Below are 24,307 nucleotides of genomic sequence, written 5' to 3'. Positions count from 1 at the left end.
ACTGGCCTCTTTCACCCACAGAAAAACCAATTACCTACTTAAGGAAACATTCAAACATTGAAAACATTCATTTCACACCAAGCTGGAAATGGAAAGATCACTGAAAATGATCAGTCTTTCACTGTTCTTTCAAGTACCTTCATCTTCAGTGGGCAGCGCAGGAAGATACTAAAAATAAATACATCTACAAACCTTCAGTTACCTAACATGAGGTAACACCCTGGCTATTTATATTTTTCTGCTTGTACTAGACAAATAGAAAGCAAGCCTCAGATCTGCCCTCTGCCAGGCTCATTAAAATTACCACTGCCTTATCCTCACTGCAGTAACTGCTATATATCAGCAATTACAAAAGTAATTCCTCCTCCTCTATAGAGGGAGTTTATCAGATTTGGACAACAATTTATCAGATACAGACAACACCACTCAGCAAGTCACAACACCTACATGGCCTGAAAATGACCATCTTGCATATCCTGGCTACGCACATCACTCCACTGGTCTCCACAAACTCACCTTGATGGAAACTGTAGGACATTTAAGTTCCATCCTTTTGCAGCTAAGAAATTGGATAATCGATAAATGTCAAAAGTGTCTGAACCGATGGAGAGGACAGACACCTCAGGCTTCCCAAGAATGAAGATGCTGTCAATTTTTCTCAACCTTGAAAAGAAAAAGGAGAAAAGAAATGACTGACCAGGGTTAGAGGGAAAAGACATTCTGTCCATCTCTCTGGAGCCCTAAGGGAAAAGCTACAGAAAGCAATAGATGACAGCACATTCAAACCAAAAAACCATGCAACCATCCCAGGCCACTGGGACTGGCAAGAGGATTCAGGTCATTACAGGCCCTAAAATCAAGAAAAATCAGGAAGAAATGGAAAAGACAGAAAACAGAGGCAAGAGAAGACATCGTAGCAGAGAAAAACAGCTTATCAGCTCACATAGCAACACAAGCATCCCAACAAGAGAGCATAACCCTTCTTTTGTCATCCAGACTCCCCCTTAGTTATGGCTGAGGCAGAAGAAACGCTAGAAGCAAAGCCAGCTAAATAAAGATGCCTGCACCCTTCCTCTCTGTGCCTCACAGCTATCTGGCACAGGGCAACACCCAGGAATAAAAAAAGCATCTTCTCCCGTAACTGCCCAGTAGATCCCTACCTAGCAGGCAAGGTGTTATTACTGCTCCAGGGAAAAGTTGCATGAAATAAATGCAGTCTGGGTGAAGGAGTCCAGAACAGGGTTAAACAGTACAATCAAAACACTAAGGCACGCACATACTCTGATTCGATGAATCGAGCCGTTTTAATGATCCTCTTCGTAGCTTCTACGTAACCCGATTCTCCTATGTGCATCAGAGTTGCCCAGCATGCAGCTATGATTCCACCAGGCCTGGAGCCTGCCACGGAGGGCGAGGCGTATATGCCCCCTTGCCAGTCGGGTGCTATAAAGAACTGGTAGCTCCTGTACTTCTTGTCGCTGTACAACACCACTGAAGAACCCTTGGGAGCATAACCATACTGCAAGGGGCACAGAAAGCATTAAAAAGCAGGAAGAGGGCACAGGAACACATTTAAGCACTCACCGCATGCAGTCACCAAGATCCCATTTGTACTCTAGGTTATTGCACAAAGCACCTGAATAGAGCAGCCCCTACCCCTGCACTTCAGTACCTCTCCACACAGCAGAGCAGAAATGTGCCTAAAGGCAGGGATGGCACTGGGAATCACTCCCCAAAAGTGAAAGCACTGGAAGACCTTTCTCCCCACTTCTTACCTTGTGGGTATCAGCAGAAATACTGGTCACACCTTTTACGCGGAAGTCAAATGGATGCTTTAGAGGGAACCCCGCCTTGTCCATGAAAGCAATGAGAAAACCACCCAGGCAGGCATCAACATGGAAGGGGATTTTGTACTTCACTGCAAGCTGTGTGCGAACAAGAGACTCTAGTGAGTAACATGCAATAGGCAGAAAAAAAGGACGTGGTTAGGGCACCCAAACTCCAGTCACCAAAAGGTACTCTGCATTCACAATTAAATGTTTCCTGGATTGTTTGGGAGCATCATGCCACTCTCTAGCCATTGAGGATAGGAGATCTTGAAGGGCTGGCTACTTGTGGGATACCTTCTCCTGCCTTCCACATATGTGAAGATTGCCAGCAAGAGGAAAAAGAACATCTCATTCTGGCAGTTTGCTGTATTTGCCAAAGGGATGTGACAATGTGGTCTGAATATCTGCAATAAAGTGTAAGGGTGTGATGCAGAAAGAAAAGAAGGTCAGAGGCCCTGGCTGGTTACATACAAAATAAATAATTGGAGCATGGAGAGAAAAATCAAGAGGCATGTTTGTAATATAAGATCCCAGCCCTGTGACTTCTACTCCCTCCATGCATCCCTTAGACTTCTGTGCCAAGTTTGCTATGACCAGTAGGGTGTAAATCAAAGCCTTTCTACTAGGTGGACTATTTTGCTGTTATTTCATTTCAGAACTGTTTTGCTGTTATTTCCTTTCAGGTAGCAAAGAATGAGCCCTTCCAGCTGGTTTCACAGTGGGTGCATCAGAGCAAAAAGCCACATACACAATATATACCTTCAGTTACAGAAGACGTTTATGTCAGACTTGAGAGTTCAGAGACAAAGCATGTGCAAAAGACTTGCTGCTTTGCCTTGCTATGACACACCAAATGCACCAGCTCAAGTCCAAAATCCAGTCCCATGCAAACAGCTTTACAACAATGCCCAGAGGTAATATCTGGTATTTAGAGCTCGCCTTTTCACAACAATTAAGGGTGGGAAAAAAAAAGTCCTATATTCATCCTCACTCCAAACTGTGTCCTATGTATGCTGCTGTTGGTTAACACCTGACCTGAGAACAATAATACTACTCTCCCAAGCAGCCTGCTCCTCCCACCAGATTCACTGGTTAACATCCTGGAACACCCCTGATGCTCTTGTACAGAAGGAGAAGCTGGGTTTATTGCTATAGCACCCAGAAGTCCCAGGGGTGCCATACCTCTGCCACCTCTTCAATTGGGTCCATGATTCCATGAGGGAACTGGGGAGCGGAACAAACCAGCATGGCTGTGTTCTTTGAGATAGCTCTCCTCATTGCCTGAAGATTTAAAGAGAGAAGATGCTCATATTCCATTTACCAAGTGCCTGCCAAAAAAGATAAAAAGTGAAAACATGCAGCGTCTGGTCTTAAAAACCAACGCACAAAAGCCTGTAAAAAGCAAAGCAATAAGCTACCAGAATCAGTAGGTATCAACTGAGTCATTTAACTCATCCACTTGGAAATACTAGAACACTTTTGTTCTGCCACATCAGAAATTTGGGGCTATTTCTGAAATACATAAATTATTGGATTCTATATGAATCACACAGGATAAAGAGATGGTTTACATCCCACTATTTCAAACAAAACATTATCTGCAATGACAAGTACTTAATCCTGCATTTTTATTCCCAGGAAACATTCATTCCTCTCTATCCACTGACTTGCTCCCTGGATAGGTAGATTTCTTGCTATTTGCTATACAATGCTAATGCTAATTTCCCACAGAAAGAGTGCTGTGCTGCCTAAAACAATACCTGAACATCCACTTCCATAGCCTTGGTCAACGGTATGTGAATCAACTTCAGTCCGAAGTAGTGTGCTGCTTTGTCAAATGCCGCATGAGCACTCACTGGGACCAATCTAGAAAAGTAACAGATTGCATGTGTCAACACAGGCAGCACCTAAGCTTTACTGTGAACAGAAGGGGGAAAACCAAAAAAATTCAACCTGTATATATTTGTATGTGATAGACATGTCACAAACAGCCCAACTGCATGTTTCAACTGGCTCAAAATCATACAGACCAAAAAATGCAAAAAGTTGGGGAAAATACTCTCTCATTTTCTGAGCTATCATACCTTATCAGGGCCTTTAATAGCATGCAAGTTTTAGAGAGGGAAGAAAAGAACTGCAGGAATTCAACAGAAGATGAACACCGTAGCGTTTCATCTCTTTTTATATTTTCCTCTCGTAAGCAATTAACAGAGAAACATTTCTTTTATGCACTATATAGAAAAAAGAAGGACATTAGAGAGAGCAAGCCCTTTATTAGCAGTGTAATGATTAGCACAGTTCTTCCTTTCAGCTCCAACCAGCCCCAACTTTAGTCCTGGAGTTTTCAGGCTAAACCTTCTTTGAACTGAATAAATCCAAACCCTTAAACACTTCAAAGGGCCTGACAATCTCTGCTCAAGAGGGGCCCAAAGCTGATATGAGCAGGCTTTGTCCAGAGCAGCTCATATCAAAAGGTATTGCCAAAATACATCTGCACAGAATAGCTACTGCAGCCCCCCCCGCAACATACATGTCTCCCAGGCTGTTTAGTTTCCTGTGCTTCTGTACTAGCTCTTTTGACTCAGGTTTCTCTCCTTCAGACACAGATAGACAAGGAGGAGATGGTAATGAGCTATGAAATGAAGGATTATTAAAATATAGCAGCCACCTCAACTCAGAACAGTAAATCCCACAAGCCCCCAAAGCAAAAAGCAAGATGCAGAGTTATTGCTCACATTTCTGGCTGTTTGATGCCTCTCTCATAAGCCAGGTCTCTGTACGCCTTGCAGGCCATCAGAATGCTCTCAGTCCCTCCAGATGTCATCTGTTGTAAAAAAAAAAGAAGCAAAGAAGAAAAACAACCACTTACATGGATGCTGTCACAGCATCACTGTCCAGAGATGCTTCAGAGGCAAGAGATGCACAGGACAACTCAGGTTTTTCAAGGGCAGCAGAAGCCGCTGAACAGCTCAAGGTAGTTTTGTGACATTCAGCTTGAAAGTGCACATTTAAGTAAATGTTGACTCTTCTATTTAAAGGTGAAGGAAAAAAGGGAAAGCAAACAAACAAAATTCAACTCAAAAGCCTAACAAGAGGGGATCATGCTGCACAATCACTAGCTGGCAAACACGACCACACCTCAGGAAACTGCCAGTACATACTTAGCTCTTGATTACCTGGGGATTGTTTATCTGGATTACAGATTAATTATGCCATGCATATGGAAAAAAACAAAGTTAATTCTGTATTAGTCAACTGAAGTCCAGCAGGGTTTATTAGGTCTGGAGCAGTGCCATGCTGGGGCACAGAGCCAGCTCAGGGTTGGCTCTGCTCCTGAGCCACAAAACCTTTCCAGAACCTGCAACACTGCAGAGCAGAGAGTTCCCTCCAACCTTCTCTCTGCAGAGGCCAGCACAGGTCTGGTCACACCAGGTCAGAGCTTCTAAGCTCTCAAGGACCCAAGAAATTTTACACCAGAAGGAATTTCTGCATTACTCTCCTGAGCAAGTCCCTCAGTATGCACACAACCCACCATTTGTGCTTTCCCAGCCCTCTTTACCCTGACCATAGGAGAATAAGGAGTTTTACATCAGGAGGTGGAAGAGAGGAAGGTACACATATAAGCCATTTGATCAAGTTTACTGTTGCAAGCTAGAACTCAAGAGCTCTTGCAAACAAATAAAAAAAACTCCTCACAGGAAGAAATTCCTCGAGTGGGAGGACTGTTTCTTGGCAAGCCTTTACAAGTTCTGACATGCAGGGGACAGAAAATTGTGTGAGCATAAACCTTCCAAAGTAAAATTTTAACCTAGTAAAGTGTGAGGTTGGTTTTTAGAAGCAGCCTGCAGGACTGACCAAATGCAATGATGGGCAAGCCATAGCTTGAGGACTAGGGGTACCTGGAACAGATATACAGAAGTACAAGTGAAAAAGAGGAATCAAAAGCTACTTACAGCACTTACAGAGGATTAATTTTGATCCCAATATCTGCTAAACCAACTGCAATTTCCCCTTTTAACCTCTTCTCCCCAGAAAATAAACATAAAAAAGGATCACATTTGCATGCCTCAAGACATCTGCTAGTCTGGGTTTTCCTTTGGGCTTTTTTTCCCAGCTGACATAGCTGCAAATCCCTAAAATGCAAAGGAGAAGTGTGACTGCATGAGAATGACTAAACATTAAGTACAGATATAAGGAACAAAGTTCACAAGCACACAAAAAGGCCTGCCACATTTGTTCCTAACATGATGCAAGCTACCAACAGCTGCCACCACAGGCAGTGTGAAAGTGACTGTCACACCACAGACAATTTCTGCTTTTATGGTAGTTTAAAAGCAACAGCTGTTGCAGATAAACCCTCACAGAGCCTGACACTGGATGAAGAAATCGTTGCATTTATTGTGAAGGAAATAGATGGCAGCAGGAACACAATGTCCTAAGAGTTTTATGGGCTGTGTCACTTAAACCAGGACAGTCACTCACTTCTCCACCTTCCCATGAAAAGATCTGCAAAGTTGTCAGCTACTACCTTTGGGGAAAAAAATCCAGCTGGTGTGATTGCCCTTCTACTGCCAGGTGGGAGAAGAAAAATGAGTTTATTACATGCTTATAACACTGCTTGCAAAATTGCTTAAAATTTTGCAATGATCATGAAAACTGCTAGGCATGATTTGGGGATCTTGGTATTCACGTTACTGAATGCCCAGGCACAAAGACAGGCATGCAGATGACCACAAAGAAAGCTCATTCAGACTTCCGAAAATCCACTGAATCCAACCTAACTTTCAGCCAAATCAGCTTCCTTAACTGGCCAAAAATCACCATATTGGTACCAACATCAGTCTCCACCACAGTAGGTATGCCAGAGCAGCTTGATCTATAGCAGCACCTTTGGTGTAGCTAGAGCAGCAAAACCACTTTTGGTCTATGCGGTTTATACCTGCAGAGAAAGAGCCTGCTCCTTTACAGGAGGCTTTGTCAGCCTAGCTCTCAACAGCAAACTTTCAGTTATAGCCAGGGCTTGAATCACTGTCACGGGATGGAGTTTCTCCACAGCCTGCAGTGCACCGGCAGCTGGCCAACATGCAGTGATTCAGCACCCGCCAATGGCTCGCACTAGTATTTTTTTCTCTCCTCTAAATGAAAGTCCACAGGCTCGAGCGATGCCATAGGGAGAAGGGGCTGGAAACAGGCACTGTTTCAAACAGCTTTCTAACCCTGCACTATCTTCAAAAGCCAGGCAAACTGTACGGAAAAGGGAAGCAGACTTCCTTTTGTTCCTGATTTATTTATTATTTTCCAAATGGGAGAGTGAAGGAGAAAGCACAGGGAAATCCCTGGCAGTGCTCAAGGCCAGGTTGGACAGGGCTTGGAACTGGATGAGCTTTAAAGTCCCTTCAACCCAAAGCAGTCTGTGATTCTAGGATTAGTTATACACTAACGGTTAACGGTTGGACCAGATGATCCTTGAGGTCCCTTCCAACCTGGTGTTCTATGGTTCTATGGAAAAATATCTCTCCTGCTTTCTAAACTCAGTATAACCCTTCTGTTGCATCAAACCATCAATAAGACAACAAACCAGCAATAAGAGCTACAGTCTCTGTTCAGGGATTTCTTTGGCCATGCCACTTGCATATCACTGTCAGACTGTCAGATGTAAAGAAACCACTTTAGTCCATGGTCTCTAATTTTTTCTAGTATTTTCAACTTAGGAAACACATCCATTCAGACCCTGGAGACAAAGCTTACCAAAAATTTCACAACATTTTACCCCATGAATAAGAAAGCAAGCTACAATTTGTTTCTAAGGTAGCACTGGAGTAAAAATATACCACAATTCACTGCATGGTCATAATGTAGTGACAGACTTGCATAAAACCTCTGTAAAGCTGCAGGTTGTAAATTCCACTAGTTGTCTCTCTCAAGGTGACCCACTCATCACTACAGATAAAACTTGACACATCTGCAGAGTATAAACCCCCCCAAGACACATCACTCACACTGCATTGTTAAAGCCCTACTTCATATGTGCAGCCAGAACTACAACAAAGTTTGGAAGCCCCAGAGTTTAGGGGGAAAGAGACAAGATGGTTTCTACAAGAGGCTTAGGTTTGCATTTGCTGATTTTGCCTCCTCTCTCATTTTCAGCTGCAGAGTAAGTACAAAGAAGAATTCAGAGAGAAACCAACATCAACTACACACGTGTGCACACCCCTTATTCCCCCACCACATTTCCCTGAACTTCAAAGCTGCCATTTCCTTTTAAGTTCAAAAATCTACTAAAAAAGCAAATCATTGAAGCTTGCATAAAAGTGATGAGTTCTCCCCAAATTAGAAGGGAAATCCACAGCACTGCAAAACAAAGCACCTTGTGAACAGGAACATATGCACACATCAGACAAGAACAAACTCCTCCATTCCTCCTCTACTTGCTGCGATTAATTAGTCCTTTCAAATCATCTCAAGAATATGATTAGAATCTCCTGGGCACTGAAAATCACCAATGCCTGCCTCTTTGCTCTCTTGTAACACGATTAAAAGCAAGAACAAAAGTAGCAATTACTGAGAAATAGGAAGCATCCATCCACTGCTGAAAATGATTACTTTTAAAAACTGCTTAAAACATGGAACATCTCTCCATGCAATTTAAGGCAAAAGACATGCCAGCACAACCCTCACCACAAGGGCATTGTTAGCAGTTTTATGCCCACGTTTAAATGAAGGAGAATCATAGCCCCCACGTTTCAGATAAAGGCAACTCCTGTAAATAATGCAAGCTGCTCATCTGATTTAACATTCAGAAATCTAAAAAGGCATGTTTCATTTTAACATTTATTAAACACACTGAAAACCTTCAAAGAGGAAGTAAGGGGACTGCTCTCTAGAGATCCTGCCTAGGAAGATGCCCGCATGACACAGGGCAGGACCACACAGAGGTCCCCAGGCTGTTGAAAGCCCTGGGAACAGCACAAACGTGTCACTGATGTTTTTCCCAGACAGCAGCAGAGTATAAGACCTAAAAAATGCTGGTTTGCAACACGGTGTGGAAATCAGAGCACAAAGGAAGTGAAACTGCCTCACTCAGAAGCACAGACAAAAACTTTTGGTGTTTTCCACATAGCACAGCCACACATACATTCTTCAGAAACACCAACAAGCTCCATCTGCCTTCAGGGACCAGCACCAGGCACCAGCAAAATTGGACAAGCAGTCCCAGCTGCTTAAATCAGATTAGTAAATCCGGTGGATGGGGATCTGGCACTAAGATGCACTGCTTCTCAGAGATGACAGTGATGAAATTCAGGAAAGAACACTCCAAACATTTGTCTTGGTTTTCATCACTGTAAGAGTTGAATTGAGTAAACAAGGAGCATTCTCAGCAGAAAAAGCCAGCAGCACCTCCTGAAGAGATCAGTTTGAAGATAAAGATAAATCACAGCATTGTGCCCTCCCTGGTTTAAGCCATCTCTCTGTTTTACAGCCTCACTGGTTACTGAAGCTTAACTATGGAAGTCTGAGCAACTAGCCACAGCAGGGCCTTCCAGAGACAGAAAGCATAGCATCAATCTGAAAAAAAAACAAACAACCCTCTTTTAAAATGACTTTGTAACTGTCTCAGCCTCCAGAAGTAATTCTGAAATGTTAATTCTGTTTGGGGAGAAGAAAATAAGAGAATTCTTTGAGCCCAGATACTTAAAGAGCATGTGACCTCCACATACCCACCCACATCTCTCCAATCAATGAGTAGCAACTCTGGACACTTCACAGTCAGGAAGGGTAACGTGGGAGGAAGACAAAAAGTCCACTGGAGAGACTCATCTGGACAAGATAATCACAGGGATGCAATCAGGGTATTGCAATAGGGTATGCAATTAGGTAAAAAATAATCTTCTGTTTCCGGCCAATCAGCTTTTCAATCCTCCCTCACATCATGCAGATTTGACTGTTCAACCAACTAGAATGTAACTGCCACAGGCTGCATGTTCATCTGTTTACTTTGCTTCTGTTTGAATCTTAACCATAGCTTTATGTCATGATCCTCCGGAGTGAGGGGAAGACAGGGAAAAGCTGGATTCCCCAGAGAGCATCTGTGGAGGTCTCATGTTAACTGTGATCACCGTCTTAGTGTTCTGGAGCAGTTTTTTACCAGTTCTGAACTTCCCCTCTTAGACAATTCTACTTTTAGATTTCAGCGAAAGAGCACACAAGGCCAAGGTTGACGCATTTACAACACATGCTTTACGTAACAGAAACTGCACACACACACGTTGCAGGCTTCAGCAAGCAAAGTCCTCCAAGCATACGATAAGTGTCACAGAGCTATCTGACTGTTGTATCAATTGACATCTCAGCTGCTGATAAAGTTCAACAGCTTGAGACACAGCCTCTTCCCCACTCCAAGGATAATCTCACCAGTGTTCTCAGCACTGCAAGCCAGGAAGGAGATGAGGTGAGCTTAAATGCTTTTCATAAGCAAAAGGCACATTCCTTCTCTAAACTTGAAGGTAATACAAGGAATACAATCCTAGGAGGACAAGTTAGGCCACAGGATGCAACCTCCTGCTATCAAAGGCAAATCACATCTTACACTCTCACTGCACAGTCAAGTTTCATCTTCAATCCAGTTGGAGTTTGGTTGAGCTACACGTACTACAATGGTACTCCAGTACTTATCTCCTTAACACAACTAAGACTCCAACTGCCAGGTTAAGGCCATTCAAGGCCAGTTCACCTCATAAGCTCTTGTGTTAGCACCCTTCCCACACTGATTTTCAGCCATTGCTGGCCTCCCTCCCTCACATATCTACAGACAGCAATCACCTCACACCCAATCTCTGAAAAGTATTGTCTGGATTCTTCTCACAAACAGAACTATTTCACAAGTTATTAAGCAGCTTGTTTGTATGTGTGCACCTGCCCACCATACTAGGAGATAAGATCTCACTGACCCCCACACCACATAAACAGGGAGGAAATTTGGCCTAAGGAATTGGGGATCCTTACTAAAAAGATAGGGCAAGAGAGAGAGAAGCATAAGAAGCCATAGCTTATTTTCATAACAGTAATTCACCATGCAACTTCACATCTTTTGCTCATTGACCAACTCTGAAAACATCAGTTTATAAACACCCACCTGGACTCTTGCTATGGACACTATTAAAGGCTTTAAAACGGGTTTCCACCGTCATTCACTGAAAGGCCACGTAAACGTAAGCCTGGAAAGTCAGCTTTCCAGCTGGACAGATGACAATGCCATGCCTGCTTGATCACCAACACTTGGAGCTGTTGGTGACTAGCCAGCCAACCAGCTAGCCTTGTCCTCAATCTAAGCATTCTGGCAGGCTCACAGATTTCCAGTTCAGAGATTGAAACTGAGGGGAGCTACTCAAAATGACACTGCTCTGTTCACCATCCATCCTTGACAACCAGAAAGGCTACATCACACTAGCTCTCTTTTCCCAACTGCCATCAAGCCTGTATCATTTAAGAGTGCGAAAAAAAGGCTGAAGTAGATAAGTCTTGTCCAGAGAACTAGTTCCTCGAGTTCAATAGTCTCTCATAAAGCTTCACCAAGAGGAGCAATTATCAGTTGTCTTCCATACAACTATATTGGCATAGCATATACCAGGACAAGCCTGACCTTCACCTAGACTGAATAGCAGAAGGCGTATTTGCACTTAAAGTCAGAAATATCCAAAATGTTCAGGGGACACATGAAGACTGGCTACTTACAGCACCACAAGAGTTGGGGCCGCCATTGAAGAGTGTACAGGCAATCCTCACTACTTCTGCTTCCATCTTCCTCAGACCAGGGAATATATCCGGATGGAGAGGATTACTCCAGGCAAACTCTTCATACACCTCCAGAAAACAAAGACAGAAAGTTAGCCTTGCAGATGAAGCACTGGATTATCAGTGCAGATTTGAGAACTTACTATACGCACTGTATAAGCAAATTAGCTGCATTTAGTTATAACAATACTGCAGATCTCTTTGGACTTAACTCCTGCTGCAAGTAAATACCACAAGCCAGGAAGTTACAGCTGAGGGGTGGGGGGGGGAAAAAAAATATCATTTGTTTTTCTAGGGCATTCTGACCTCTGGAGTGATTCTGTAACACAGCAACATTTCTTGTTTTAAAGACAGGTTTAACCATTTATCTGTTTTCTAAAAAGAACACAAAATGCACCCTATGATTTCTTTAGGAAAGGCAGGCCAAAGTTACTTTGAAGAACTAGTTTTCAAGTTTACTATTAAAGGAGAATTCTGAAGCAGCTAGAAAAGCACAAATGCCCACCCGCACCACAACAAAAGTGGCTGTGGAAACCAGTATTTTATGCTTGTTCTGCAACTGTGGACTCACAGGATAAGGCTGGAACAGACCAGTTCCGACCTCCTGCAGTCAAGATCAAAAAGTGACTGCAGGGATGTTAAAAGAAATACAGAAGAATAAACCAGCGAATAATCAGCACAGAGGGAATGTTTCCACAACATTCCATCCAAGCTGAGGCCCCCCTAGAAAGGCTGCTCTGAACTTCATGTTTCCCCAGAAGTGGCAAAGAAAATGTCAACACACAGAAGAAAACAGCAATAGCCACCACCAAACAGCACTCTTTACAGCTGTTATAAAAGCTTTCCCAGGAGCAAGAAGGCTAGACTTCCCTTGCTAGCAAAAACCCCTCTTGAAGTAGATATATTTGAAAACAGACCTTTGGGCTGTTTAGGTTATTTTCCAACCTTCTCAAAGGAAAAAGTTCCCGAGTAGGTAAACAGACCTAACAAAGACACCACTGAAGCATGCCAGTGCTCCATTGTTGGATGATTTTGATCACATTGTAATGCCAAAAAACCTTTTTCAAACTTGTATTTTGCTTAAACCAAGAGGAATTTAGTATTGCTTAGTGAAGCTGTTCCAGTCCAAGGGTTCCACAGCCTCCCAGTAACAGGACAGCCAAAGATACTTTCAACTCAGCCCACAGTAAAGGCTGAAGTTGATCTATGGCAATTCTATGCCTTCCACCATTCCCTGAGTTAGAAAGTCAGAACCAGTTTCCAGTTCACTTGTTACCAGCTTTGTACCTTTTTACATCTCATCTGATTTGATTCCAGTTATCTTTATTTTCTCAGAGACAGTCACTTGCCCACGTTTACCCTGCCTAAATGCTTTGCTTAATACCCCTAAATTCACCTTCCACCTACATTTGTCCTAGGCTCTGTCTTTACATTTCAGCAGTCTTAGTTTCAGCTCTTCCCTATTTATTTTGAAAGATGCTGCAACAGTGTTGAGGAGTTTCCAGTCACCCTGAAAACTCTAAGGATATCTTCAAAGATGCAGTTGTACCGTTTGCACTTTACCTTCACTAGCAGATGGGTGAGTTTTTCTTCACCACTGTACACAGTCCCAGAGACTTTCCCATCCTGCCAACGTACATCTCCTGAAAGAGAACACCACACTGCTTGGAAACACAGCCATTCGCAGAAAGCACATAGAATTGCACAGAGAAGTCCCCTCTGAAGATGAGGATTCAGCTTTTGAGATCTTTCTGATGAGGAACAAGTATAATTTTTGTGCCACACAGATAGATGTGTGTGACACTAAGCCTCTGGCATCACATATCCCATGAACTTAGCAAACTGCAAATAAATGATGACTAAAGAAAACATAAACATCTCGCTGCAGCAAGCAGTTATATTAATACGTAATCCACTTAATACCCATTTAGTCTCCCCAAACTGCTGTCCAACCAACTGAACTCTAATTTGGCTAAAGCTAAAGACACTTTCAAAGAGCACCCATCAACACTGTAAGCTGAGAAGAGATGGGAAGGCCAAGCTTGCACTGCTAAAACCTACAGTGCTGAGCACCTCAAATTTCACCTAAAATGATATGATGCTGAAGCTTTAACAAATGAGAGCAGCTGGATGGAACAGCATCAGCAACACACTCTGTTGAAAAGTGCTTCAGCCCCCTGTCCAATGTGATTTTACTTAAAACAAGTAGCTTTCTACCTCCAAACACCCCAGCAGTGTATTTCCACTTGTTTGGTTATTTGCTCCCCTCTCCTAACTGTTAGCCTTTATAAAACTCAAGGGCATCAGCTTCACAAGCATATACAATGTGAATATAGTCACAATCCAACCCTCATTTCTAAGGAGCTTTCACAGGGGAGTGTCTGGGAAGGGGGGGGACATGGGAAAATTAAAAAGGAAAGAACCAGGTGAAGGAAGGAAATAATGATTTGAGGGAAAAAGCAGACAGATGCTACATAAAAGTAGAAAAGAAGGAAGTTGTTATAGGATACTTCACTACAAAATGGTTTCTGAATTTGGAGTAGATGCACTGTTCTAGCAGAAAATTGAAGATATTTCTCAAATTTTGAATAGGAGCAGGGCAGTCATATCTTCTCTGCACAGCAAATCACCCAAATTTGCTTATTGGGAGTAACAGGTACATAAATTGGTGTGGAGGTATTTACATGAGTGAGGCAACTCAAGTTGCAGACTGCTTATGAAGCTAGAAGAACATAATGACCCTGCCTTCCTTAAATGGCTTTTTAGGTGCAAACCATTGTGACTTTGATTAAGAGAGACAGTCTTGGAAATTCCCTAAAACTCCTACTTGGAAGTTTGTTGGTTGGGTTGGTTTGTTTGGGGGGTTTTTAATTGTGAGTATTCCCTGGAGCTTCACAGAAAACATGTTTCTGGTAAAGTCAAACATCAAGGCAACTCCTCAGAAACTTAATCAAAAATACATCCAAGTAACTTCCTCCCATCATGAGTCTAGAATTCTTGGGGTAAGAACAGAATTTCAATGTAAATACCCAAGTGCAGTATTAGAAGTCATGAATACTATTTCCAGAAAGAAAAGAGACAAAAATTTGCAAAGAACATCAGGGAAGAAATATTTAAGATTAAACCATGAGCAGGAGTCATTAGAACTCATTTAAGAAGTAAGCCTAATGTCAGAGCTATGAAACAGACCCACCTCTGCTGCAGTAGAGACTCACATTCATACCTTTTGAGCTGTACTCTTTCATCTTCTTCAGTACTTCAGGCTGACTCATGCCTTGTTCCGGCAGTGCTTTGATATAATCCTTTTCATCTTTCAGGAAGGATAAACTGGAAGTGACATCATTCAAGGCTTCATCAATCTTCTTTTGAATCTACAAAGAAAGGAAAATACTATCAACAAAGGCACTGGACATATTATAAATAATTGTTGAATGCATGCAAGATTGAACTCCCTAGCTACATCCATACTATCGAGAGGAACAGACAGGAACTTTTTCATCTCTATGAGCAAAAAGCATAGCAGAGTTCACCGCTACACAGTTCAACTTCCCCTTCCTACCAACCTCTCCCTCCAAAAACAAGCTGACTAGAATAGCAAACTGGCATACACTAGTCTCTAAACCACCCTGGGAATTCCCTGTGGGAATGGTAGCTGGTTTCAGCTGGGATAGAGTTAATCTTCTTCCTAGTAGCTGGTGCAGTGCTGTGTTTAGGCTTTAACCTGAGAACAATGCTGATAACACACTGATTTTTAGTTGTTGCTAAGTAATGCTTACTCTGATCAAGGACTGTTGAGTCTCTCATGCTCTGCCAGTGAGAAGAGGTGCAAAAAGCTGGGAGGGAGCAGAGACAGGACACCACACATATTTAGAAACTTGTGAAAATAAAAGCAATAAAGAAATCTCCACTACACAGGAGATTTCTTTCTTCCCACCCCCACCTTACATTCAGGAGGCCCAGACTTCTTCTCATAACACATTCCAAAGCTGAGATTCTTCTTCCAGGCAACATAGGGATTGAGATATTATCAGCTTTAAAGACTTTTGGACATTGGAATGCCTCAAAGCCAAGGCCTTCTGTAAGCAACTGAGAGGTTATCAGGTATCAGCCTACCAAAGAGCAGGAAGAGTACAGAGATAGGGCACACCAGGAGTCGTCTGGCACAGGACAGCTTAACAGCTCTAGGGGCTGGAAGGTAAGTCTGAACAAAATAGGGATTGCTTACAAGGGGCCCAGAACTTTTCTAACAGGCAGACAAAAATACAAGCAGAAGAGAACAATTCATTAATTCATCTGATCAAAGGCTGCTCAAGTCAGAAGGTGAAAGGTGGAGCACTTGATAAGACATAAAGAGGGGATGCAAGTCCCTTTCAGAGGGCTGGAGAAAAAACTTGACAACCACTTCTGTGTCCAGAGCCAAAGGAAAAAGTTCCTCTTTGCTACCCTCATTTGACAAAATTGCCTCTAACAGATCTGACCCCCTGAATCAATGTGTAAATATGGCAACACATCAAGCAGAAAGAAGCACAATCAAGTAGGATACCAGCATTTACTAGGTAAACCAAGCTGTGTATTTCTCAATCATTAAATCATTAACATGCTAAAACATGCTCATTTTGTAGTTTTAAGTTTTTATGCAAAAAAAAAAATCCCACCTCCCAAACATTAAAGTTTGTCTTGTTTTAATGATTACAAGAACTACCAATAACCTTGAACTATAATCCTAAGTATTGCTAATAGGTATCTGAGCTCTAAACTAATCACGCCAGTCATCTGATTAAAAAAATTGTCCTTCCATGTTGCACAACAGACACCTGGCTAACTCACACTTGCTCAAGAATAAGACAGTTCCAGAAACAACAAATTGAGTTCAATCCTGTCCCCTTCATTCATTGTTAAAATTATTTTCTAAAAATTAAACAATAAGGAAATGTTACTAGAAAATTCTGTAACCACATTCACTGACTGTTTGTTTAAAAAAAAAAAGTAGCACTCCTATTTATGAGAGTGATACTATGACAAAAAGACTAGGTAGAAATTATATCTTGCATTAAACCGGGTGGCAGCAGCAGATCTATATCCTCAGATCACTGTAATCACAGTAACATGACAACAAAGATGCAGAACTCTAAGTTCTCTGAGAAAGTTAAGCAGGCTGAAACAAGGACCTGGGATAATATTAAGAGAAGTGGTTCAAATACTCACTATAGCCCCGACAAATGGCATTTTTCTCAGTAGTTTAAAGAACTGTTTTTTAGCTCGGGATGCTAAACCTGAAAAACAAAGAGTCAGAAATTAACCTAAGATGACTCACGAAACAACAACAACAAAAAAACAAACAGATTTAGACCACAATACTTCAGATACAGCCCATGACACAGGCTCGGTATTTCTGATCCAAGTTAAAATAACACAGTGACCAAGAGGACATGGTGAGACAGATGAGCATAGCAAAGAGCGAGGTTCAGAAGTGGACCATGCTAAAGAAACATCTGGCTTGCAGAACAGCAGCCACCTATGGGAAACAATAATTTGACTCAGTTTTTTTACTAACAAGGGAACTTACATCCACATGTGGAATTTTACAGGAAAGAGACAGATTTTACAATTTGCTAAAATGAAGTTCTCCAGCAAAAGAAAAGGAAAATACCAGTTGAAGTTATTTTCTGCCTCTTCAAACAAGAATAGTACTGTAACACAAAAACACTCAGCAACATGAGGGTCCCAGAACAAAGGAGGAAACAGTACTTCAGCCACAATGTGACAAGGATCTGGCTGGTGTCTGGCCATCCAATACTGGAAACACATGATGCAATGGGAGGCAACTCGGGGGAAGGGGACAGAACAAAGGGAAGAGCAGAAATTCCACCACAGCCCACATACTAGAATGAGAGAAGCCACTGATGACAAACAACAGCAAACCCTAGGCTAGGTCAAAAGGCAGGAATGAAATCAGGACGACACAGATACTTTATAGCCACCAAAAATGCATTTTGAGTCCTACAGGCATTTCAATTGAGCAGCAGCAGTTACAGGACGCTTATACCAAGAAATAAGTAAGCAAACTTTAAAAATTGACCACTTTAGGACTTTGCAATTTTATGTATATTTCCCACACACACTTCCTATATATTTTGAAATGCTACGTAAGAGCAGTAATTGCAGTGCGGCACATTCTGTAGCAAATACTCATTAACATTCTGACAGTAACATTTCTATTGCGTATTTCAGTGTGCACAGTTTTATTAAGAACTTCCACAGCGAGAAGACTGCAAACTCCTGAAAAATTCAGACAATCTAATCCAATCTTCTAACACCTAGTCAACACTTTAAAAATACTGCACAGCAGTACAAATACTAGCCAAGAAGCTAACTTAGTCCTGTACTGAGCAAAAGCTTCATATGATTTTGTCTCTTTCATAGATTTTCTCACTATTTAGTTACTCCCATCCTTAAAATTAAAAAGGCTGGTTAAGGAACAGAGAGGCACAGGAGTAAACATCAAGTTGAAAACTTCTGTTTTTAACAAACTGCTATCGGAGTGTAACCCTTAGGCGTGCAAGAACTGAAAGGCACCATGTTCTCCTCTGAGGGCAAAGTAGTTATCTCTGACCATCACACAGCCAGAGAAAACTGTAGGCTCATCAAAACAGATCACACTTGAAGAGTTGTCAATATCAGAAATCACTCAAAACAGGTAAATGCTCCAGGGATGTGAAGAATCCACACACCACCACCAGATGCAATTATCTTGAAGATCCCGAGGATGAAGCATGCCTTCAACACTGAATCAAAACCACACCTTCTCCTCCAGCAGGAAGGGAAGCAGTCAAGAACAAGAGTTCTCTAGACGCTTTGTACTTATGACTCCTAGACACTTTGCATGTATGACTAAGTTCACAAGAACCCAGCTCTCATAAATTCCCCAGGTTTGGAGCAAGAAGAAAGTGTTGCAACAAGTAAATGGTCGAAGACAAGAGGAAGGGAAGGAGATGCAGGCACATGCCGGCTGGCCTACCACACCCCCTAAAGGAATGGGGGTGTTTCATTGATCAGACAGGCTTTGACCTTAATTTGGAAGAGGTTTTTGTTGATACTAGTTGACAGCAGAAGGTCTGTTCTAACAAGCGTTGGCCTTGTTCCACCTTCTTTCCTTCTACTACTTAGGAACAACTCTGTTCCCCCTCTTACTTCCCTCCAAACATTTCAAATACTTCCCTCCCTCCATTTCAAATACTTACTTTCAGACTGGAAGAGAAAGCCATGCAGCCATACACTTATAAGTGTAGAAGAAAGCGTCAACCCAATCAGTTGCCAGGGCTCAAGTCCATCACACTGGGCATTCACAAAGCCTGTTGCTTTCTCCCAGTACATCTGGAGGATTTCCTTGTATGGAGTAAGGGCATCCTGTGTAAAGCAAAATGAGAATGATACTGAGAAAAATTCAAATGCACTCAAACAGGGCATGAGAAAGGTCTGTGAGTCTAGCATCAGTTAAAGAGATGCTTTTCTGTATGCAGCCCCCATGCTTTCCTTAATTCCTGTAAGCAGAACAGGTTAGGAAATAGTTGGCACTCACTTCCAGTCAAGAGCCACTGATAAAAATACACTTCTTGACTTCCTATATTCAGAGAGAAATGCAAAGGGCAGATAAGAAAAATGCAAGCTTCACAGTCCCAAGACTCATCATAAGATCTTACCATGATGAAGAGAAGCAACTGTTAATGTTTTTTTCCTAAGAATTATCAGGTGGTAAGTGAAGGCTTAACTACTGCAATACACCAGTCAGAAAGCAGTCACCATTCATCAGGTACCACCAAAAAAGGTCTGTTACCTGTCTAGGGCTGGATTCTTAAAGATGCAAGTACTCAGCAACTCCTTAAGGTTAAGATCTAATTATTACTTTCCATACAAAGGGAAGACCAAAGAAACAAACACTGCTGCTGCCAAAAATAAATAAATAAATAACACACACAACAGAAGACTATGATGCAATAGAAACTACAAAGTCAAATTTGCAGTTACAGTCGGGACAGAGCCCAAGTACCTCATTAATAGCTTCAAAGCACACTCTCTTGAGTCTCACAACAGAGCATAAGGGGGGAAAAAAAGGCTATTTCCCCCAAAATGGGGGTCTTCAGTGCAATTCTCTGGAAAAAGTTTTCTAGAGAGACCGCAACCACACCTTATTTGGAGCTATGACCAAAAATAAGTATTCGGGTTGCTGCATTTTACAGACAAAAGCTTGTGCATGTTACTTCCCCTTTTTTAAAGCTCTTTCAGCCACCCCCAGAGCACTCCTCCAAACCCTTCTTCCCTTTTAACCTACCATCAAGCCTAGCTTTGCTGGGAAGCTTTCTGAGAGGGATCTCCAATACTACAAAGTTTCACCTTCCAAATGTCACAGAAAGTACACGGGGTCTTCTCAAAAGATTTGTTAATAAACCTTAGAAGGAATACACCCTTGATACCTATGTTGTCACACTCTTGGCGGGGTCAGAGCAACTTGAAAGACTGCTATAAATAAATCACTAAATTAAAAGCTGCTAAAACTTTCCTTCTCAGGACCCTTTACAGATTTCACTTTTTTGTTGGGTTTTTTTGTTTGTTTTTTTTTTTTAAGGTCACCTTTAGAGGTGCCATGTTATTCTAATACAACTGGAGAGGCTACAAACAGCCTTAAAAAAAAAAAAAACAAGTTCTTCCAAATAATCAACAGAAGGCAGGATTCCTTACAAAACCCCAACACTAATGAATATTCACTACTTTTGAAAAGCTGTAAAATGCATATAATGTGAGAAAGTTCAAAAATATTTAAGCAACCCAATCATAAAGCTAAAAAATCTCAGCAAAACAACAGTGTCAACACATCACAGAGGACTAATATCACCCATGTCCCAGGACAGGCTGAAGGGACACAGACTGAACTGGGCAAAAACAGGTCTGCTCAATGAGAAGCAGCACCCAGCTATGAGAAGCCAAATCAGCACCCATCCACTTGGCAAAGGGCAATTCAAGAATACACACCAGCTACTTCAGCCTTGAAAACAAGGCAGCCACATAAACCACTGCAATTAGGCAATGTCCTAGCTAATTCCAGTACTTCAATCCAGTCACCACAAAGTTGATCTAACCCTAGAATTTAAGGGAAGAGCTACCTTTTCCAACTAACCAGAGGTGGTACTTAAGTTTCATCGAGTTTGCACAATCTTCTTTGAAAAATCCCTGGAAAGGAGTGTTTAACCAACAACATCTTTGGTTCACTGCATAGGAGCTAATGCCAGGATATCATTCAGCACTTAAAGGATGGAAACTAAGGTGTCTCAATAACTGTTCTCAACTGATGGGAAGAAAATGCTGCAGCATCAAATATTAAGTGGGTTGTGCTTTCTTTTTCCTGAAGGTGGAGGATACTATAAGCTATAACCTCAAAATCAAAATGGAACATAGCCTTCTAGACAGCAGTCACTTAAGTCAATGGTCAAGTTACAATACAATAAATAAATCTGGCAAGAGACTGATCTCAGTCACAGAGAAAGCTCTGGACAGAAGACCCTAGCCAGCTACAGACTTTGCTGTTAAATCACACAATCCCCGCTGAAACCACTGCACTCTTCTCTCCACTAAGACAGGAGTTAAAAATAAGCTTGTTTTTATAGATACAACCAATACCAGTGGCACATCTTGCATCCTGTCACAGGTATAAGCAAACCCACCAGAAAGGTCCTCTTATTCTTTCTTTTCCAAGAGCACATCAAAGCAGTGCTCTGGTCTGTAAATTCAGGCTGCTTGACTATGAACTTCAGGTGACACCAAGCAAAGTGCAGATGGAACATCTGTGTAACCCCAGAGTGCTTCTGCATGAAAATACATTCTCAGCCACATTACCAGCAAAAAAAGGCTCAGGTGCATAAAGACATCACAGATGAATGAGCAATATCCACCTTTCTGCTCTTAGCCCACCACATACAAGGCACTATGCTCCGCTTCCACTCACTTTTCCATTACTGAGATGCAAGACAAAGTATTTTACCTTAAGTCTACCTCAAGCAAGAAGCATGCACACCAGCACTGACATATAGCAGCTCTGTGATACCTCCAAGTTTTTGAACAAATAAGATATCTTCACTATGTTAGTTCTAAGCCACTGAAGAATTTCTTTGCCCTTCTTGCTTTAAAAAACAATGAGATCATTCCACAAAGAATACATTTTGACAGGGTAAAGTTTTCTCTGTATTTCTCACTTTCTCCTTCTTCAGCCTTTTCATACAAGAGTCTAAGGATGAGATTGATCAATTTAGGAGAATACTAAAAAGGAGGGATTAACAAAAAAAACATTTAAAAAAAATAAATTACCTGGAAGACCATGCCAATAGGTGAAATACAATTTCTCAGCTTCCTGGCTAACTATGCACTCTGTTTTTAAAGTGCCTCTTTGTCCCAAAGTATCTAGCAAGTATCTACCTTCTGAATTACTAACTTAATCCTAGAGAAACTAGAGGACATTTAGAAGGCTGCTTGTGAATGTATTCTGGTTTTATTACATCTAGCAACATATGACTGCAGCCTCACTGCTGTGGCCCAACACCACTTCCTTCTTTTTAAAGCTTATGTTCAGCCGAGGCTTTAAAAGCTGAACAGCCCTAGAGGAAGCTGCTCATAACAGAGTAAAAAACAGGTGGATTTTTTTTCTGATCAACTTCAGCCAAAAGAAGCATTCATCACTTGCAGTAACAAAAGATGCTCTTTCAGCAACGCAGGATTATACCATTCATTTGCCCCTACTGTTACTGCTTTCCAGATGGACTAAAGAAAACAAGCTGGCCTGATTTTAAGCCTATCTACAGGACAGAATTTCATGTAAGACAATAACCTGCTTTTATGTGAAGGCATCAAAAAATAAAAGGTTTCCCTTCCCATTACAGCTGAGCAGATAAGTTGGTTTTATTTCTTTAAAAGAACCTTCCCCACACAAAAGCTTCACAAGACACAGGATTATTTTAGCAACAGTTTAAAAGCCCGATTTAAGAGAGATGGGGGAAACAAACTCCACTGGAGGATTTGTTTTTAATTCTCAGAGGATCAAGACTTGGCCAGGTATCAGATAAAATATTAATTGCTATCATTAGGACCTACACTGTTCATTTGTACAGATATTAATGACGTGGCAACCCAAGCAGTTTACATACTGAATTTTTAGCTCCACAGATTAGGAATACATCCTCAGTACTTTATTTCTAAAAGCCATTAGCTAGCTGAGCTGGTTCCAGGGATAGCACTTATGCCACAACAAAAGAGGACAAATTAACTGCAGTAATGCTTTCTGTCCCAGATGACAGAAGAGAGGGGGGAGGGGAGAAGGCCAAAGCTAATGAAAGCACAGTTTACAGTTTTGCCAGAACAGCATTTCCTCAGATTCGAGTTTTAGGAAGAGACAGGGAGAGAAAGAGTAAACCGGACGACCTGACGCTTTTGTTACAAGTGCCTCCTGTTTCTGACACTGTAAAGTAGAACCACCATTTATCTGTGGGAAGAGTAGAAAAAAGGTTTTATCAGCAGAATCTTCCTTCTCCCCAAAGAGCATTTAAAGTGGGACACAGAATAAAAGTAGCTCTTAAAGGAAAGTTTATTTTAAGCACTATAATAAGTCTTAGGTTCACTGTGCAAGTAGGAACTGCTAAGATCAAACCTCATCCTCACCTTTCGCCTGAATTCACATTTTACCAAACCAGAGACCCTCTGACCACCTCTCCATGCCCAAACCTTAATGTTTGTATTTGCCATTTGTTTTTTCTCCTTTCAACAGAGCTGATGAATGAGCCAGCATAACACACAATTCAGCACATAGTAAAACAAGCAGAGAGCAACTGCATGAGGTAGGTCTGCTCTGATTACGATAACACATGGAATACAGGTATTGCCACTATAATTAAGGCACGTGCTCCAACGCAACAAGTTTTTCCTAGGACAACACCTCCTGACTGAAAATAAACCACACAAAACGAGCAAAGACACAGCAACTTCATTTATTTATTCTGCCCGTAAGAAGAAGGAAGACTTCAATTAGCTGTGCCTTAGCTAACACCTTGTTTCCTGTGCCTGCTCTGGCCACAAAAGGCATGTCTGGCCAGCCTAACTACGCTGCATAACTGGTCTAGCCGCAGGTAAGTACTGGACTTGCAGCCTTCAGCCAGCCAGCTTCCTACAGGAGAGGGAGGGAAGGGGATTGAGCAATGCCACCTCAGCTTCAGATGGTGCTATTTGCTGCATGTGCCTACAGTGTTTTGATTCGCACCCCAGTAATGAATCTGCTCCTCCATCCCTCCCTACCACCCCTAGTATGACAAATACCTTTACATAAGCACCAGGCAAAGAATATTTGTTAGTCAGGTCCTAATTACAGCTCAAGGTTTGGAATGTGTGCTGCCCCCCTCACCAAAGGACATGGGCACACAGAACAAATTCAGCCACATGATCTCTCAGAAATCAAGAAACACGAACCTGTAAGTGTATGGGCTGAATTACATGACACAAAAACATGCTCAGGTCACGCTCATCTTACCACAGCTTCCTGTAACCACCAGTTTCTTCTGCGTTTTATTTTATTTCCACCACCGCCATACTGAAATGTTTCCCTCCCCCCACCCAGAGGGACAGCTTTCATTGGGGCTTTTTGGCCATATACA

General features: G+C 41.9%; 1 protein-coding gene across 4 annotated transcripts in view; it reads right to left on the bottom strand.

Annotated features, from left to right (window-relative positions):
- Positions 1–24,307, bottom strand: part of SGPL1 (sphingosine-1-phosphate lyase 1) — a 45,469-nt gene that overhangs the window by 3,824 nt on the left and 17,338 nt on the right. For 3 of the 4 annotated variants that reach the window (XM_061447547.1, XM_061447559.1, XM_061447565.1), the window contains exons 2-12: positions 18,863–19,028; positions 16,827–16,894; positions 14,845–14,992; positions 13,185–13,264; positions 11,562–11,690; positions 4,565–4,653; positions 3,590–3,695; positions 3,012–3,110; positions 1,776–1,925; positions 1,281–1,519; positions 517–663 (exon numbers count right to left, since the gene is read on the bottom strand). In XM_061447547.1, the coding sequence (XP_061303531.1) occupies positions 517–663; positions 1,281–1,519; positions 1,776–1,925; positions 3,012–3,110; positions 3,590–3,695; positions 4,565–4,653; positions 11,562–11,690; positions 13,185–13,264; positions 14,845–14,992; positions 16,827–16,894; positions 18,863–19,028 (1,421 nt within the window). Of the gene's footprint in view, positions 1–516; positions 664–1,280; positions 1,520–1,775; positions 1,926–3,011; positions 3,111–3,589; positions 3,696–4,564; positions 4,654–11,561; positions 11,691–13,184; positions 13,265–14,844; positions 14,993–16,826; positions 16,895–18,862; positions 19,029–21,977; positions 22,005–24,307 lie in introns of those variants that run through there. The other variant, XM_061447555.1, reaches the window with a different exon arrangement.

The sequence above is a fragment of the Pezoporus flaviventris genome, unplaced genomic scaffold, assembly GCF_033815535.1.
Source record: "Pezoporus flaviventris isolate CSIRO_AGI_PZ_B2104156 unplaced genomic scaffold, CSIRO_AGI_Pfla_v1 ptg000001l, whole genome shotgun sequence".
Lineage (NCBI taxonomy): Eukaryota > Metazoa > Chordata > Aves > Psittaciformes > Psittacidae > Pezoporus > Pezoporus flaviventris.
Note: the sequence above shows the minus strand (reverse complement) of the source record. Positions and strands in the feature narration are given on the sequence as shown.